Consider the following 14,813-nt stretch of genomic DNA (forward strand, 5'->3'; position numbering starts at 1 on the left):
AACTGGACCAGCTATATAAATTCTGCGGCTTCGAGAGTAGGACAGAAGTTGGGAATTCTGTGGTGAGTAAATCACCATCTGACTCACCAAGGCCTCACCATCTACTTGTCAGGAGCATGATGGAATACTCTCCACTTGCCTGGATGAGTGCAGCTCCAACAACACAAGAAGTTCAACACCATCCAGAACAAAGTAGCCCACTTGATTGGCACCTCATCCATCACCTTCAACCACTCCATCATTGAAGCACAGTGGCAGCAGTGTGTAGCAGCTACAAGATGCACTGCAGCAACTCACCAAGGCTCCTTCGTCAGCACCTTCCAAACCCAGGACCTCTACCACCTACTAGGATGAGGCCAGCAGATGCATGGGAGCACCACTACCTGCTAGTTGCCCTCCACGCCACAACACTATCCTGACTTAGAACTATATCGCCGTTCGTTCACTGTCACAGGGTCAAAATCCTGGAACTCCCTTCCTAACAGGACTGTAGGTGTACCTACACCACATGTACTGCAGGGTTCAAGAAGATGGGTCACCACCACCTTCTCAACTTCAATTAGGGATGGGCAATAAATGCAGGCCTGTCCAATGATGCCCACTTCCCATGAAATAAATTAAGAAAAAAAATGCACATACCGCCAATCTAACACAGTTTCTAGCTAGTAAAGTTACAAATTTTAGCAAAATGATATGATTGACTGAATGGCCTCCTCCTGTTCTGTAAATTTGCTATAATCTCTATGACAAAGACCTTTTCTTGTTGTTGAATTGACAAGAGACATTGGATTCAGAAACGCAAATAAAATGTTTACTGTATACGGTAATATGCAAAAAAAATCAAAAGACACATTGTTTTACATCTGAATTTCTGCCAGTTGAATTAAAAATGTGACCATCAGGAGAGTGCTGTTCATAATGGAAGACTGAAGGAGTACCAGCATGTGGTTGGTAAATCGGCAAAATTAACCTCAGCTTTCAAATTACAGACCAAAGTTCAAGCTTTACAATTAAATCCCAACTGAAGAACTGGTGCCAATGCTTTACATTATAAACAGCCACATTGTTGATTTTGCAAGAATCTTAACAAAAATAGATGCCCACCTCAGCAATTCTAAGAATAAAACTTCACTTGAAGTAATTTAAGTTCATCACTGATCAGAATACTGAGTTAGTGGAAAAAATGGCACAATTAAAAAAAAATAAACTCTCTTACTTGAATGAAGCTAAATTCTGTCCAGTTCAGAGAACCTGCCACTGATGGCAGTGAGGACACAGCAAGCAGTGAAAGCACGCCTATAGCCAGAATTCCAAAGGAAAGATAAATTTCCATCCTCCACACTTCTTCCTCTACCCAAGCATTATCTTTGTCATTTTTAATCTGATAAGATAACAGAAAAAGATCACCAGTAAATATGGCGCCATATTCACCATATATAATGTACCTTTAGAATAATCCATTTTCTATCAAGCAGTTTACAGGCTACTTAACACGAACACAATGTGATTAGTTTAATGCTTGATCATCTCACCTTTTATCTTAATTTAGCAAGGATTGAAAACAATCTTTCAGTTTTCAGTTTTGGTGAGAAGTCCACATCCAAAACATCAACCTGCCTTTTCTTTTTACAAATGCTGACAGACTGACCTGCTGTGTATTTTTAGCATTTGCAATTTTTCTTTTTATTGGAACAGTTACTGCTCACTTCAAAGTGCTTCACTCTATTTGTTATGTTTTGAGATGTCAGAAATGTGAAAAGGTGCCATATAAATAATATGCCACACAGTGATGTCAATGTGTTGTTACGGAGTCTAATCAGCTATCAAATTGTTTTTAATCTGAGATCCTAGAACCACAATGTTCATTAATATTTCAAAATGGATGATTTCTAACTGGCCGAGTAAACTAACTGTTTCTTAGGCTGTTCGTGATGCTTACTATGAGAGGATGGAATGTAACCATTTCAGTTTGGACTCCATCACTTTATGGATTTTTTTCTACTCCCCCTGTACAGCGCTTGCAATCTTTTGGGTACCGGGAGCCGCATATTTGATATCCTATTGTCACCACAGCTATGTGTTGGGGGTTTACAATGTGTAAGTGGCATGGCTGAGAACAAAGATCAAAATAACGTCTCCAATCGCTATATTGATTGTAAGACCCTGAAAAGATGATGCTGAATAATGATGTTTTCTAAATAGAATTCCTAATTCTTCAAAGTGTTTGGCAAACACTGCAATTTGGACCCCAGAACTTCATAGTAAGTCCTATACAATGTAAAAGTACTCCTCAGTTTTCTGTTGCTTGCAGTAAGCCACTTTAGGCAGTTTTAAGTATAAGGTAAACTTTCACCTTGTTCTAAGCGTTAAGTAAACATGACATAGGAGTTAAGGGTCCTCAAGTCCTCAACGCATGATCAAATTTGAAGTGAATAAAAAAAAACTAGAAAAGTAACAAAGACAATCAGGATTCACGGCTTTTGTCATGGTTGTGTTAATTTACATGATTTTTAAAAAATGCCACAGACAGCATTGCTAATGCTACTTAACAGTGGTTCTTCAGAAATAAAATTTCATTCAATGTATCTGAAAACAGTAGTACTAAACCCAAACAAGTTACGACCCCAAATGTGATTGGCAGGTAGACCAATCAAGAGCAGATTCTGTAGACTCAATACAATAGTCTGAGGTGGTTAATTATTATTTGTGATGGTACATTCTCAGTATAATAGCTGCTGTTATTGTCTGTTGATTACTAATTTTATTTTTAAAATGTGAAGTATTTATATTCCAATGATTACAGCAAACTTCTTTCCAATCAAAGGGCAATTTTTCACTTAATATAACAATGTAACTCTGGAAAACTGGAGAACACATCTCGTATATTAAATAACATACTCTAAAATTGAATAGAAAGACAGGTTAACAATTTTTGTTAATAGTATTTTAGTCCTATTGATTGTCAGTTCAAATTACTAGATCATTTTAAGTGCACTTAAAAGTGCAACCTTGATTAAAATTTTGTGATAATTCAAAAATTGTTCCCCCCCTCCCAACACCCTCAACTGCCCCAGGAATAGACCATTTTAGGTTTCTCCTAAACACCAGTTTTATTTAAAAACTGGGGGGGTGGGGGGGACCTAATTTGGCACCATTGTAAAATGGTCATATAATTATTTGTTAATGAAATCTCCCCACTTGGTGGTGTGCTTGCTGCACCATCTTTGAACTTTGCTAACAGTTCGTTAGTTCTTATGCGATGTTTAAAATTACAATTCTCTTACCTGGGTAAAAGCGTCATTCAGGAGATAGTAACGTGCAGATCTGCGCATAGGAAGACTGAGGCTATAGACTGCATGCAAAGTAGCACAGAAAAAGCTCAACAGGCCAAGCTGTTTTCTTTGTTGAAGCCATTGATCTAACCAACGTGGAAAGCATTTATACTTGGTGCCATTGCGTAGCTGCAAAATGGCTGCAAGGACTCCTGGCAGGTAAACAAGGGATAGCATCACAAATGCAACACATGGTAGTGTGACATTAACGAGATCAATTGGGATTTTATAAAATGTGTTCTGTCCTTTCATTAAGTATGGATGAATAACCTTTCTAATAAAATTATAGATATAGAAAAATACAAATAAGGCTAGTGCTAGCAGAACAGGTATTTTCCATGAAGGAAAGAGACGTAGTGGAAGATTCTCAATCTCTTTTGCAGATGATAATGAGCCCATATCCACTGGATTGAATCCCATATTGCGTGTCATTTCAGCCACTATACATCTAGCTTCTTGGCTGTCACTGCAGATCAGCACCTGTAGGAGAATAGGGTATGTTATTTTTCCAACTTAATTAATTCAGATTAGGAAAAGTGGTGTCCTTCTAAAGTTTAAGACTATGCACATGAAGTTAGACTGTTTAAAAAGTATCACTTTTTCATCAAGGAATTAGCTTTAGAGAATCATTCAATGGCCTCCTCCTATGCCATAACCATTCAGCTAAAACCTGCTCTCTGCAACAGCAATTTAACTCCTTCCACTCACCAGTCCTTTCTTCACAGCACTGCAATTTTTTTCCTTCAGGCACTTATCCAATTCTCATTTGAATGCCACAATCGAATCTTCCTCACCCACTCTTCAGGCAATGTATTCCCGATTCTAACCACATGCTACGTAAAAAACCTTTACCTCATGTTGCCATTGGTTCTTTTGTCATTCACTTTATAATGTCCTCTAGTTCTTGACCATTCTGCTAATGGGAATGGTTTCTCTCTACTGTCCAGGCCCTTCATGGTTTTGAACATCTCTAACAAATATAACCTCAACCTTTTCTTCAAGAACAACTCCAGTTTCTCCAATCTATCCACATAAAAAAAAAAATCCCTCATCCCTGGAACTATTCTTGTAAATTTTTTCTACACCATTTCCAATGCCACCACATCCTTCCTAAAGTGGTGTCTAGAACTGGGACTGGGTTTACCAGGTGCTGTGGTCCTCACCTGCCAGCCTAAATGTCAGTTTGGAGCCCACCCCCAGAAGAAGAACGACTGCCCCACTGTCATTTAATTGTCATCAATGGCCATTAATGGGCTGGAGATGGGGTTCCTGCCCCCTCAGGGACAGGAAGTCCCACCTCAATGGGCTGGCAGCTCTGTGGTCCCAGTAGTGGCAGGCAGGAATGGTGACCACAGGTGCGACTACAGGCAGTCGCCGGGGATGGGGCCTGCTCGCCGACGCATAAAATGACGCGCGGTGACGTCGGGGGGAACTCCCGATGTCACCGCGCCTCATTTAAATTTTCAGGAAGGCGGGGGCTCAGTGAAATCAGCTGCATGTCCGCTAACCTGTCAATGAAATTAAAGGACCTGCCCGTCCAACCTTAAGGTTGGCGGGCAGGCCAGGAGTCCCGGCGCGAACTGGAAAAAGCATGAAACCTCATCCACAGGCGGGATGAGGTTTCATGTAACTTTTGAAAAAATTTAATAAAGTGTTTGTTAAAATTATGGATATGTTCGGGAAATTTTACTTTTCTATTTTTAGGTTTTGTACATTTTGAGCTGATCTCCCTGAGGCTGCACTTAGCTTCAGGGAGATGAGTGCGCTCTTTCGTGTGCATGCGTGAAAGAGTGCACTCTTGATTTTGGGATCTCCCCCCCGCAATGCGGGGATGGAATTCAGCCTTATAAGTGGGGCATTCCATCAGGATCTGACCGCCTGACCTTAGGGGAGGTGGGAGTGTGGGGCCTGGTTTGAGAGGTTATGGGGGTAGGTAAAGAGGGAGGAGGCATGGGGACCTGCAAAGTAGTCTCGCCCCTCTCCTTACCGCCCCGACTTTGCCAATCACCTGCCCATGCAGCTAAAGCTGCCAGGTTTTCCACATGGTGTGGACCTCCCCTGCCGCAGGTAAAATAGAGGTAAAATAAAAAGCAGGGGAGGCGCTAAAGTGGACGTTAATTGGTCAACACTGCCCTCTGTGGGGGTGGGCAGGTAGGTGGCATGAAGGCGAAGTGCTGGATTTTATGAGCAGATGGGGCACTTTCTCAACTTGCTCTGCCAACTTCAATGATTTGTGCACATATACCCCCAGAGCTCTGATCTGTTCCTGCAGCAACTTTAGAATTGTCCCTATTATATTACTTGAGAATTGCTGACAACCAATTTAAGACTAACAGTCATGCTCACAGTGTGGCTCACTATCACATGCTAGAAACTTTTATAAATTCAGTGCCCTGTCTTTTGCAGACAGAAAGAGCATGTCTATGCATTGCGGCTTTTTCAACTAAACAAAAACTTGGCAGACAGCAATTCCCTTTGGGTTCATCTCTCATGGGTTCATTTCCCATTGCAATGCCTTAACCAGAGTTCACCTGCCTGATTTGAATTTAAACAAAAGCTTGGCATTTAACTGTTCCCTGGTCCAATCAGCACTCTCTTCTCATACAGTATAAATTATTGTTCTCTTTACAATTAGTATTCTTGCAAATCTGTCCTGATGAGTACAAGACAAAAAGCTTTGACAGCATGTCTCTTTTTATCAGCAATACTCAAGCTCCTTCATTTTATACTGCCTTTTCCTCTTCTTACCAAAATGTATCAGTTTGCACTTCTCTGCAGTATGCAGAATTCTGTAGCAGACCAGAGGAAACTTTTATACCCATGAAAGGAACTTACGTCTGTGCATTATTTAACAATCTCACTCCGGTGAACTTTACTGTGGAGTAAAGTCATGCCCCAATTCCAGATTTCCAATTTTGCTTCAGTACAAAGTAGAAACTGCTTTGAATCAATGCTAAAGTTCCAGTATAAATGCATGATGCTTGGGAACTGAAAAAGTAGATCTCTTCTGGAGGGTGTATTGCAGACATGACCATAATCACCACCATATATGAATTGTGCTGAACTTCACATGAATGTTGAATGTAAATCTCTCAATTCACCTCAGATTAGATTAGTTTTGAAAGGGGCTGCAAGAAATGACTGAGTACTGTAGATTGCAACATATAGGTCAACCTTTGAAGCTTCAAAATTCTTTCCAAAAACAGGGTTGACTTGTATGCCGAGTATAAAATGTGTCAAGCCAAGCCGTAAAGAGGAATGTAAATGCTTGGTCTTGCCTTTATTGGGAGGCACTGGAAAACTGTACACCACTTTCGTGGGAAGAAGGAAAAGCCAAACTCCACCACAACCAAAGTCAAACTCCACTCTTTTTGGGGAGGAGGAATATTTTCAAATTTTATTTGATAATTCCGGTTTGTACTCATGCTTTGCAATAGACATTTGTCAAAGAAAATAAATCACTTTCCATCCATCTAACTGCACCAAAAGGAAACGAGATATACCAAACGTATATTAAATTCTATGGCAAAATTTAAGCTTTTACCTCCCCATTATAACCTACCAATAGAAAAACAACTTGGGGGCTATCGATCTGTGTTTGACTAATTAATGCACATATGACTCCATCATAATCATAACAAAGGAATTACTTTGCACCATTTTATTTATGATACTCACCTGTTTATTTCCATCTCTTGCACCAAATTGTAAAGCCCAGGCTGAGATGACATTAAATGCTTTCACAACTGTGCACCCTGGGAACAGAGAGGCAAGGTGTTCAGCATTTGATTCTTCATACACATTCACTTGCATGTTGTTACTGACATCCACCAAAATCTTCCCAGTCAGTACATCTCTTAGTTCACTCAATGTGCTGTAATGTTCATGGTACACTGCTATAAAGATAATGTTGACCTTGCTTATGGCTTCCCGTTGACTGGTAACTTCATTTGCAGTGGGAAACAAAGATGCAGTGCGTTTAGGATGCCGACTTCCTACAATCACGCTATAACCAGAACAGACCAGACGTGCAGCCAAAGAGCGAGCAAAATCTCCAGTTCCCAGAATGCCAACAGTTATTTTCTGGAGGTCATATTGATGAATTTCACTCTCATTTCCCAAGAGCGGTTTTACCATTTCTTTTTTAGCCATCCTTTGTAGCTGAAAGAGAGGGGAACATGTTATTTTCTGTGGACAACCCACTATTGCAATAAATCAACACTAATCTCCAGTAGTTTATGATGGGCGCATCAGTCTTACTGTGAGTTACATGACTCAGTCAGTTTAACTCTCAGAACAAAAATTTGCATTTATACAGCCCCTTTAGCATAGTCAATATCCCAAGACACTTCATAGAAACATTATCAAATAAAATTTGACATCATGTCACATGATTAGGCTTAATTATTAGGAGAACCAGCGTTAATACATACATACAAACATATAGGTTAGGAGCAGTGGCCTTAACACCACATTCCCATCTATGCCTGATTTGATTTTTTTTTGATTTTGCTGCATGTTTCAATAAAATCCAAATCTTGATTGACTAGTAGAAAATGGCCAGTAAAAAAACATATCAATTGAAAAGGGCAAAACATTTCTTGGGTATGCATTACAATTTGCATTTATGTAGCATCTTTAATGTAATAAAATGTCCAAAGATGTTTCACAGGCGTATTATCAAGCAAAATTTGACACTGAGCCACATATGGCAATATTAGGACAGCTTGGAGAAAGAGAGAGGCCTCTAATAATGGAGCGATTAAAATAGGGGATGTGCAAGAAGTCAGAATTGGGGGAACAGAGATATCTTGGAGGGTTGTAGAGTTGGAGGAGACTACAGAGATAGGGAGAGGTGAAGCCATGGAGGGTTTGAAAACAATGATGAAAGTTTTAAAATTCGAGCATTGTTGGACTGAGAGCCAACGTAGTCAGCAAACACATTCCAGAGGCGATGGGTGAACGGGAGTTGCTGCAGGTTAGCATATGAGCAGTAGAATCATCAAAGATATCTACTTATGCACAAAGAATACAACTGTAAACATAACTTATTGTTGTAATTGGGAGGTATAATTTGACTTGTCAAGAATATTAAAAAATTAGAGATATTTACTAGTTGAACAACATTAACTGGCTGGATAAAAGAACCTGGCCAAACCCTCATCTATTCAATGTTTACTGTAATAGCCATTCCACCCTGTGGAGGTTCTTCACTTGCATGTTTAGAAAAATGTGAAAAACAACACAAAATAGTTGCGAGGGTTTACAGATTGAATCAGTCAACAAATAACATAAATCCCTAAGTAACCAGAACATTCTAAGCAGTTTAAGTTCATAATCTTTCTTTTGAACAGTTTGAATGCCCACAGCATGCTTAACTGTACATATTTTTGGGCACTGGTGTGAAGTTTGCCAATTAAAGATCTCAAACTCAAAATTTCATGAGGCCTTCTCTGTCAGCAGAACGAACACCCATGGAGCCACCATAGTCCCTGTCCCTATTCGGAGGTTGGAGAAGGAAGGTTGAAACAGGATCTTTAGCATGTTGGAAGCAGGCTACTAGTGTCCATGAGAGTGCATCAGTGGCATCAACCATGATGAAGGCCCACAGGTTTGAACTAGTGCCTAACTACTTCAAAGCGGCACTGGTAGATCAGAAAGGGCCACCCCAGTGGCCGAGCAATTCAAGTCTTCAGCTCCTCTTACTATCTGTGGAATATCGATCCTCTCCATGATCAATAATTTTCTTCCTCCTGCATTTCTGGGACTTTCAAAGACCCATGAGAGAACTGGAGGAGGTATAAATACAAAAGGAAAGAGACCAACAATAATGGTGGTGCTGGAAGTTAAAACCACCCCACTGGAATTTCCTGGTCTCCTCTGAACGGGTCAGAATCTTGGCAAACTAGGTTTGTCTCCATTACCTCAGTTTCCTTCAGCATTTATTTCACAGATGTGTTAACCCTGAAACTGATATTCTATGCATGAGGGCTCAGACCAACATGCAAGGAGATCCTCATGCCTGTGTTTATGATTAACCATAACACCCATTTATAATACAAATTTCAGAAACAAATTTCCGGGAGTATGCCCTCAGGTCTCCCAGGGACATCTGCACTAGAATACATAAGATAAGGTGGGGGGGGAAAAAGCACATACAAATTTAAATCTTCTGTTTATGCTACTGGCCATCTCCTGTAACCCTGCAAAGTAACTTGAAGTCTGGAAGCAGAGTTCATGTTTTTGCCACATTATCAGCTTTGCAAGAATGAACACAAAAGGGCCAAATCTTCCTGTCTAAGGATTGTCGGAGACCAGACATATGGCTGAAGATGCACGTTGTGACCTAGTAGAAGTCCTGATGTGTGGATCTACCTGGGAATGGCTCAGGAAGTTTAAACTTTCAACAGGTAATTGCCCAGCACCCTGGGACCCTTAGTGAATGTCCAACTCTGGGCTATAGTCAGAGACTTCAGACTGTTCCATGGTACTCACCTGAATAGTTACCCAGGAAATTTTAGACAGATTAAAACCTAGACTAACATCTGAGAAACTACACAACTAACCACCCCACCCCCACAATGAACCCCGATTCAACACCTTCCCCCCACCGCCACCCCCCCCCCCCCACCCCCAACCCCAACCCCAACCCGAACTGATGAGGTCTCTTCCCCCTCCGGCACTGACCTGACAACTCCCCTACCCTTTGACTGACATTCAAAGACTGGACACTTAAACTGACTGTCTTCCTCCTGACTCTAGTCCACTCTGACGGAGTTCCCTGGGAGATGCTGCGCTGTGCATTTCTGTAAAAACCAGGCTCACAAGGTACTGGAAGAAGTGCTCAGCAGCGTCAATTTGGGGAATTTACTGGCAATCTGACCATCATCAGGTGGTGAAATTTGAATTCAGTAAAAATCTGGAATTAAAAGTCTAATGATGACCATGATACCTTTGTAGATTGTCGTAAAGATCCACCTGGTTCACTAATGCCCTTTAAGTGAAGGAAATCTGCTGTCCTTACCTAGTCTGGCCTACGTATGACTCCAGACCCACAGCAATGTGGTTACCTGTTAAATGCCCTCTGGAATGGCCTAGCAAGCCACTCAGTTGTATCAAACCACTAGAAAGTCAAAAGGGAATGAAATTGGGCGGACCACCTGGCTTCGAGCTAAGCACCAGAAATGACAATGGCAAACTCAGCCTTTAACCCTGCAAAGTACTTCTTAACATTTGGGAGCTAGTGCCAAAATTGGGAGAGCTGTCCCACAGACTAACCAAGCAACAGCCTGACATTGTAAGCTATGATTGTGTGAGTGTGACCATGTCCCAGACACCACCATCACCATCCCTGGGTATATCCTGTCCCACGGGATCAGGTCAAATATGGGCAAGGAAACCTCCTGCTGATTACCACATCCTGCCCTCCCTCAGCTGATAAATCAGCACTCTTCCATGTTGAAAACCACTTAGAGTAAGCACTGAGCGTGGCAAGGGCGTAGAATGTATTCTGGGTGAGGGACTTAAATGTTTTTCACCAAGAGTGGCTCGGTAGCACCAATACAAGCTGAGCTGGCTGGGTTCTAAAGGACATAGCTGCTGGATTGGGACGGTGGTGAGAGAACCAGCAAGAGGGAAAAGCATACTTGACCTCAACCTCACCAACCTGCCTGACGCAGATGCACCTGTCCATGACAGTATTGGTAAGAGTGACAACTGCACAGTTGCTGTGGAGACGAAATCCCGTCTGCACATTGAGGATACCTTCCATTGTGTTGTCTGACACTACCACAGTGCTAAATGATAGATCTCGAACAGCTCTAGCAACTGAAGACTGGGCAACCATGAGGTGCTGTGGGCCATCAGCAGCAGAATTGTACACAATCACAATCTGTAACATCATGGCCCAGCATATCCTCCACTCTGCAATTACCACCAAGCCAGGGGATTTACCCTGGTTCAATGAAGAGTGCAGGAGGATATGCCAGGAGCAGCACCAGGCAAACCTGAAAATGAGGTGTCAACTAGGTGAAGCCACAACACAGGAATACTTGCATGCCAAACAGCATAAGTAGCAAATTATAGATGGAGCTAAGCAATTCTACAACCAATGGATCAGATCTAAGCTCTGCAGTCCTGCCATATCCAGTCGTGAATGGTGGTGGACAATTAAACAACTCACTGGAAGAGAAGGCTCCACAAATATCCCCATCCTCAATGAAGAGGGAGCCCAGCACATCAGTGCAAAAGATAAGGCTGAAGCATTTCAATAATCTTCAGCCAGAAGTGCCCGAGTGGATGATCCACCTTGGCCTCCTCTGGAGGTCCTGAGCAACGCAGATGCCAGTCTTTAGCCAATTCGTTTCATTCCACGTTATATCAAGAAACAGCTGAAGGTACTGGATACTGCAAAGGCTATGGGCCCTGACAATATTCCAGCAATAGTACTGGGCCACACTTGCTGTGGCCCTAGCCAAGCTGTTCCAGTGCAGCTACAACACTGGCATCTACCTGTCAATGTGGAAAGTTGCTCAGGTATGTCCAGTGCACAAAAAACAGCACAAATCCAATCCGGTCAAATACTGCCCCATCAGTAAAGTGATGGAAGGGGTCATCAACAGTGCAATCAAGTGGCTCTTGCCTAGCAATAGCTTGCTCACTGACACTCAGTTTGGGTTCCGCCAGTGTCACTCAGCTCCTGACCTCATTACCTGACCTTGGTTCAAACATGAACAAAAGAGGTGAGGTGGGAGTGACTGTCCTTGACACCAAGGTAGCATTTGATTGTGTATGGCAAAACTGAAGTTAATGCAAATCGGGGGAAAACTGTCTGCTGGTTGGAGTCATACCTAGCACAAAGGAAGATGGTTTTGGTTGTTGGAGGTCAGTCATCTCAATCCCAGGACATCACTGCAGGAGTTCCTCAGGGTATTGTCCTAGGCCCAATCATCTTCAGCTGCTTCATCAATGACCGTTCTTTCATCATAAGGTCAGAAATGGGCATGTTCGCTGATGATTGCACAATGTTTCGCAACATTCGCAACTCCTCAGATACTGAAACAGTCCATGTCCAAAAACAGCAAAACTTGGACAATATCCAGGCTTAGGCTGAAAAGTGGCAAGTAACATTCGTGCCATACAATGACCATCTCCAACAAAAGAGAACCTAACCATCGTCCCTTGACATTCAATGTCATTATCATCGCTGAATCCCCCACTATCAAATCCTGGAGGTTACCACTGACCAGAAACTGAACTGGACTAGCCATATAAATACTGTGGCTACAAGAGCAGGTCAGAGTCTGGGAATTCTGCGGTGAGTAACTAACCTCCTGACTCCCTAAAGCCTGCCCACCATCTACAAGGCACAAGTCAGGAGTGTGATTGAATGCTCTCCACTTGCCTGGATGAGTGTAGCTCCCACAACACTGAAGAAGCTGGACACCGTCCAGGACAAAGCAGCCCGCTTGATTGGCACCCCATCCACAAATATTCACTCCCTCCACCACCGTTGCACAGTGGCAGCAGTGTTTACGATTTACAAGATGCACTGCATGAATTCACCAAGGATCCTTAGACAGCACCTTCCAAACCCATGACCACTACCACCAAGAAGGACAAGGACAGCAGATAGGTGGGAACACCACCATCTGGAGGTTCTCTCCAAGTCACTCACCATTTTGACTTGGAAATATATTGCCGTTCCTTCACTGCTACTGGGTCAAAACTTTGGAACTCCCTTCCTAACAGCACTGTGGGTGTTCCTGCAGCGATTCAAGAAGGCAGCTCTGCACCACCTTCTCAAGGGCAATTAGGGATTGGCAATAAATGCTGGCCTAGCCAGCAACGCCACATCCCATCAACGAATTAAAAAAAAGGATAGATGCTATGAAATGATAAAGTGATGGACGATGATAAGAACAGAAAATGCTGGTAAAACTCAGCAGGTGTGGCAGCACATGTGGAGAGAGAAACAAGAGTTATTGTTTCGAGTCCATATGACTTCTTCAGAGATAAAGAGTAGAAATGTGATGTGATGTATTTATTCATCCCCCTTGTCCTCACTTTTCACCCCACCAGCCTCCGCATTTAAAGGATCATCATCTGCCATTCCTGTCAACTCGAGCATGATGCTACCACCAAACACATCTTCCCCTTGCCCCCCGCTGTTAGCACTGCATAGGGACCATTCCCGCTGTGGCACCTTGGTCTACTCCATCACCCCCAACTCCTCATCCCCTTCCCATGCAATCGCAGAAGATGCAACATCTGCCCCTTACCTCCTCCCTCCTCATTGTTGAAGGCCCCAAACACTCCTTTCAGGTGAAGCAGTGCTTCATTTGCATCTCCTTCAATTTATTCTACTGTATTCGCTGCTCCCAATGCAGTCTTCTCTACACTGGGGAGACTAAACGCAGACTGGGTGACCGCTTTGCGGGACACCTTCGCTCAGTCCTCAAGCATGGCCCAGATCTTCCTGTTGCTTGCCATTTCAACTCAACATCTTACTCTCATGCCCAAATGTTCATAGTTTTAGGCTAAGGGGTGGTAGATTTAAATCAGAGATGAGGAGGAATTACTTTTTTCAAAGGGTTGTGAATCTGCGGAATTCACTACCTCAGAGTGCAGTGGATGCTAGGATGCTGAATAAATTTGAGGAGATGGACAGATTTTTAATTAGTAATGGTTTGAAAGGTTAAGTGGAGAGGGCGGAAAATTGGAGTTGAGGCCAAAATGAGATCAGCCATGATCGTAATAAATGGCGGGGCAGGCTCGAGGGGCTGAATTGCCTACTCCTGCTCCTAGTTCTTATGTTCATTCTTGGCCTATTGCAATGTTCCAGTGAAACCTGACAGAAACTAGAGGAATAGCACCTCGTCTTCCGATTAGGCACTTTACAGTCTTCCGGACTTAACATTGTGTTCAACAACGTCAAACCATGAACTCTCTCTTCCATCCAATTTTTTTTTTATTTAAAAAATTTTACTCTTTTATTTTTTTGTTAATTTTTAAAATCCTCTTCCCCCCAATCCCCCTCCCCCCACAGGGCCATCTGTCACTTGTTTCCATATAATGTTTTCACAGAGCACTGACCCTTGTTCTGCTATTAACAACTTCTGCTATCTTACCTTTATGCCACTATCAGCACCTTCTTTACTCTTTATCACTACCACATTAACACTCCCTTTGTCTGTCTTTGTCAATCTCTCCTTAGCTTTCACCTATCCCTGACCTTCCATCTTGCTTCACCCTCTCTTAAACAGAACAAAATCCATCACATCATATTTCTATTTCTCTTTAGCTCTGAAGAAATCATATGGACTTGAAACGTTAACTCTGTTTCTCTCTCCACAGACGCTGCCAGACCTGCTGAGTTTTACCAGCATTTTCTGACTTTTATTTCCGATTTCCAGCACCCACGGTATTTTGCTTTTACCAGTGATGAATGATGATAATTGCAATGAGCTTGACATGTGTCAA

General features: G+C 42.4%; 1 protein-coding gene across 8 annotated transcripts in view; it reads right to left on the reverse strand.

Annotated features, from left to right (window-relative positions):
• steap3 (STEAP family member 3, metalloreductase) overlaps positions 1 to 14,813 on the reverse strand; it is a 44,366-nt gene that overhangs the window by 7,259 nt on the left and 22,294 nt on the right. For all 8 annotated transcript variants that reach the window (XM_078552376.1, XM_078552382.1, XM_078552377.1 and 5 more), the window contains 3 exons: positions 7,011 to 7,493; positions 3,285 to 3,812; positions 1,217 to 1,381 (listed from right to left, as the gene is read on the reverse strand). In XM_078552376.1, coding sequence (XP_078408502.1) covers positions 1,217 to 1,381; positions 3,285 to 3,812; positions 7,011 to 7,484 — 1,167 coding nt within the window. In that variant the 5' untranslated portion in view covers positions 7,485 to 7,493. The remainder of the gene's footprint in view (positions 1 to 1,216; positions 1,382 to 3,284; positions 3,813 to 7,010; positions 7,494 to 14,813) is intronic.

This window comes from Cetorhinus maximus, chromosome 11 (assembly GCF_964194155.1).
Source record: "Cetorhinus maximus chromosome 11, sCetMax3.hap1.1, whole genome shotgun sequence".
Lineage (NCBI taxonomy): Eukaryota > Metazoa > Chordata > Chondrichthyes > Lamniformes > Cetorhinidae > Cetorhinus > Cetorhinus maximus.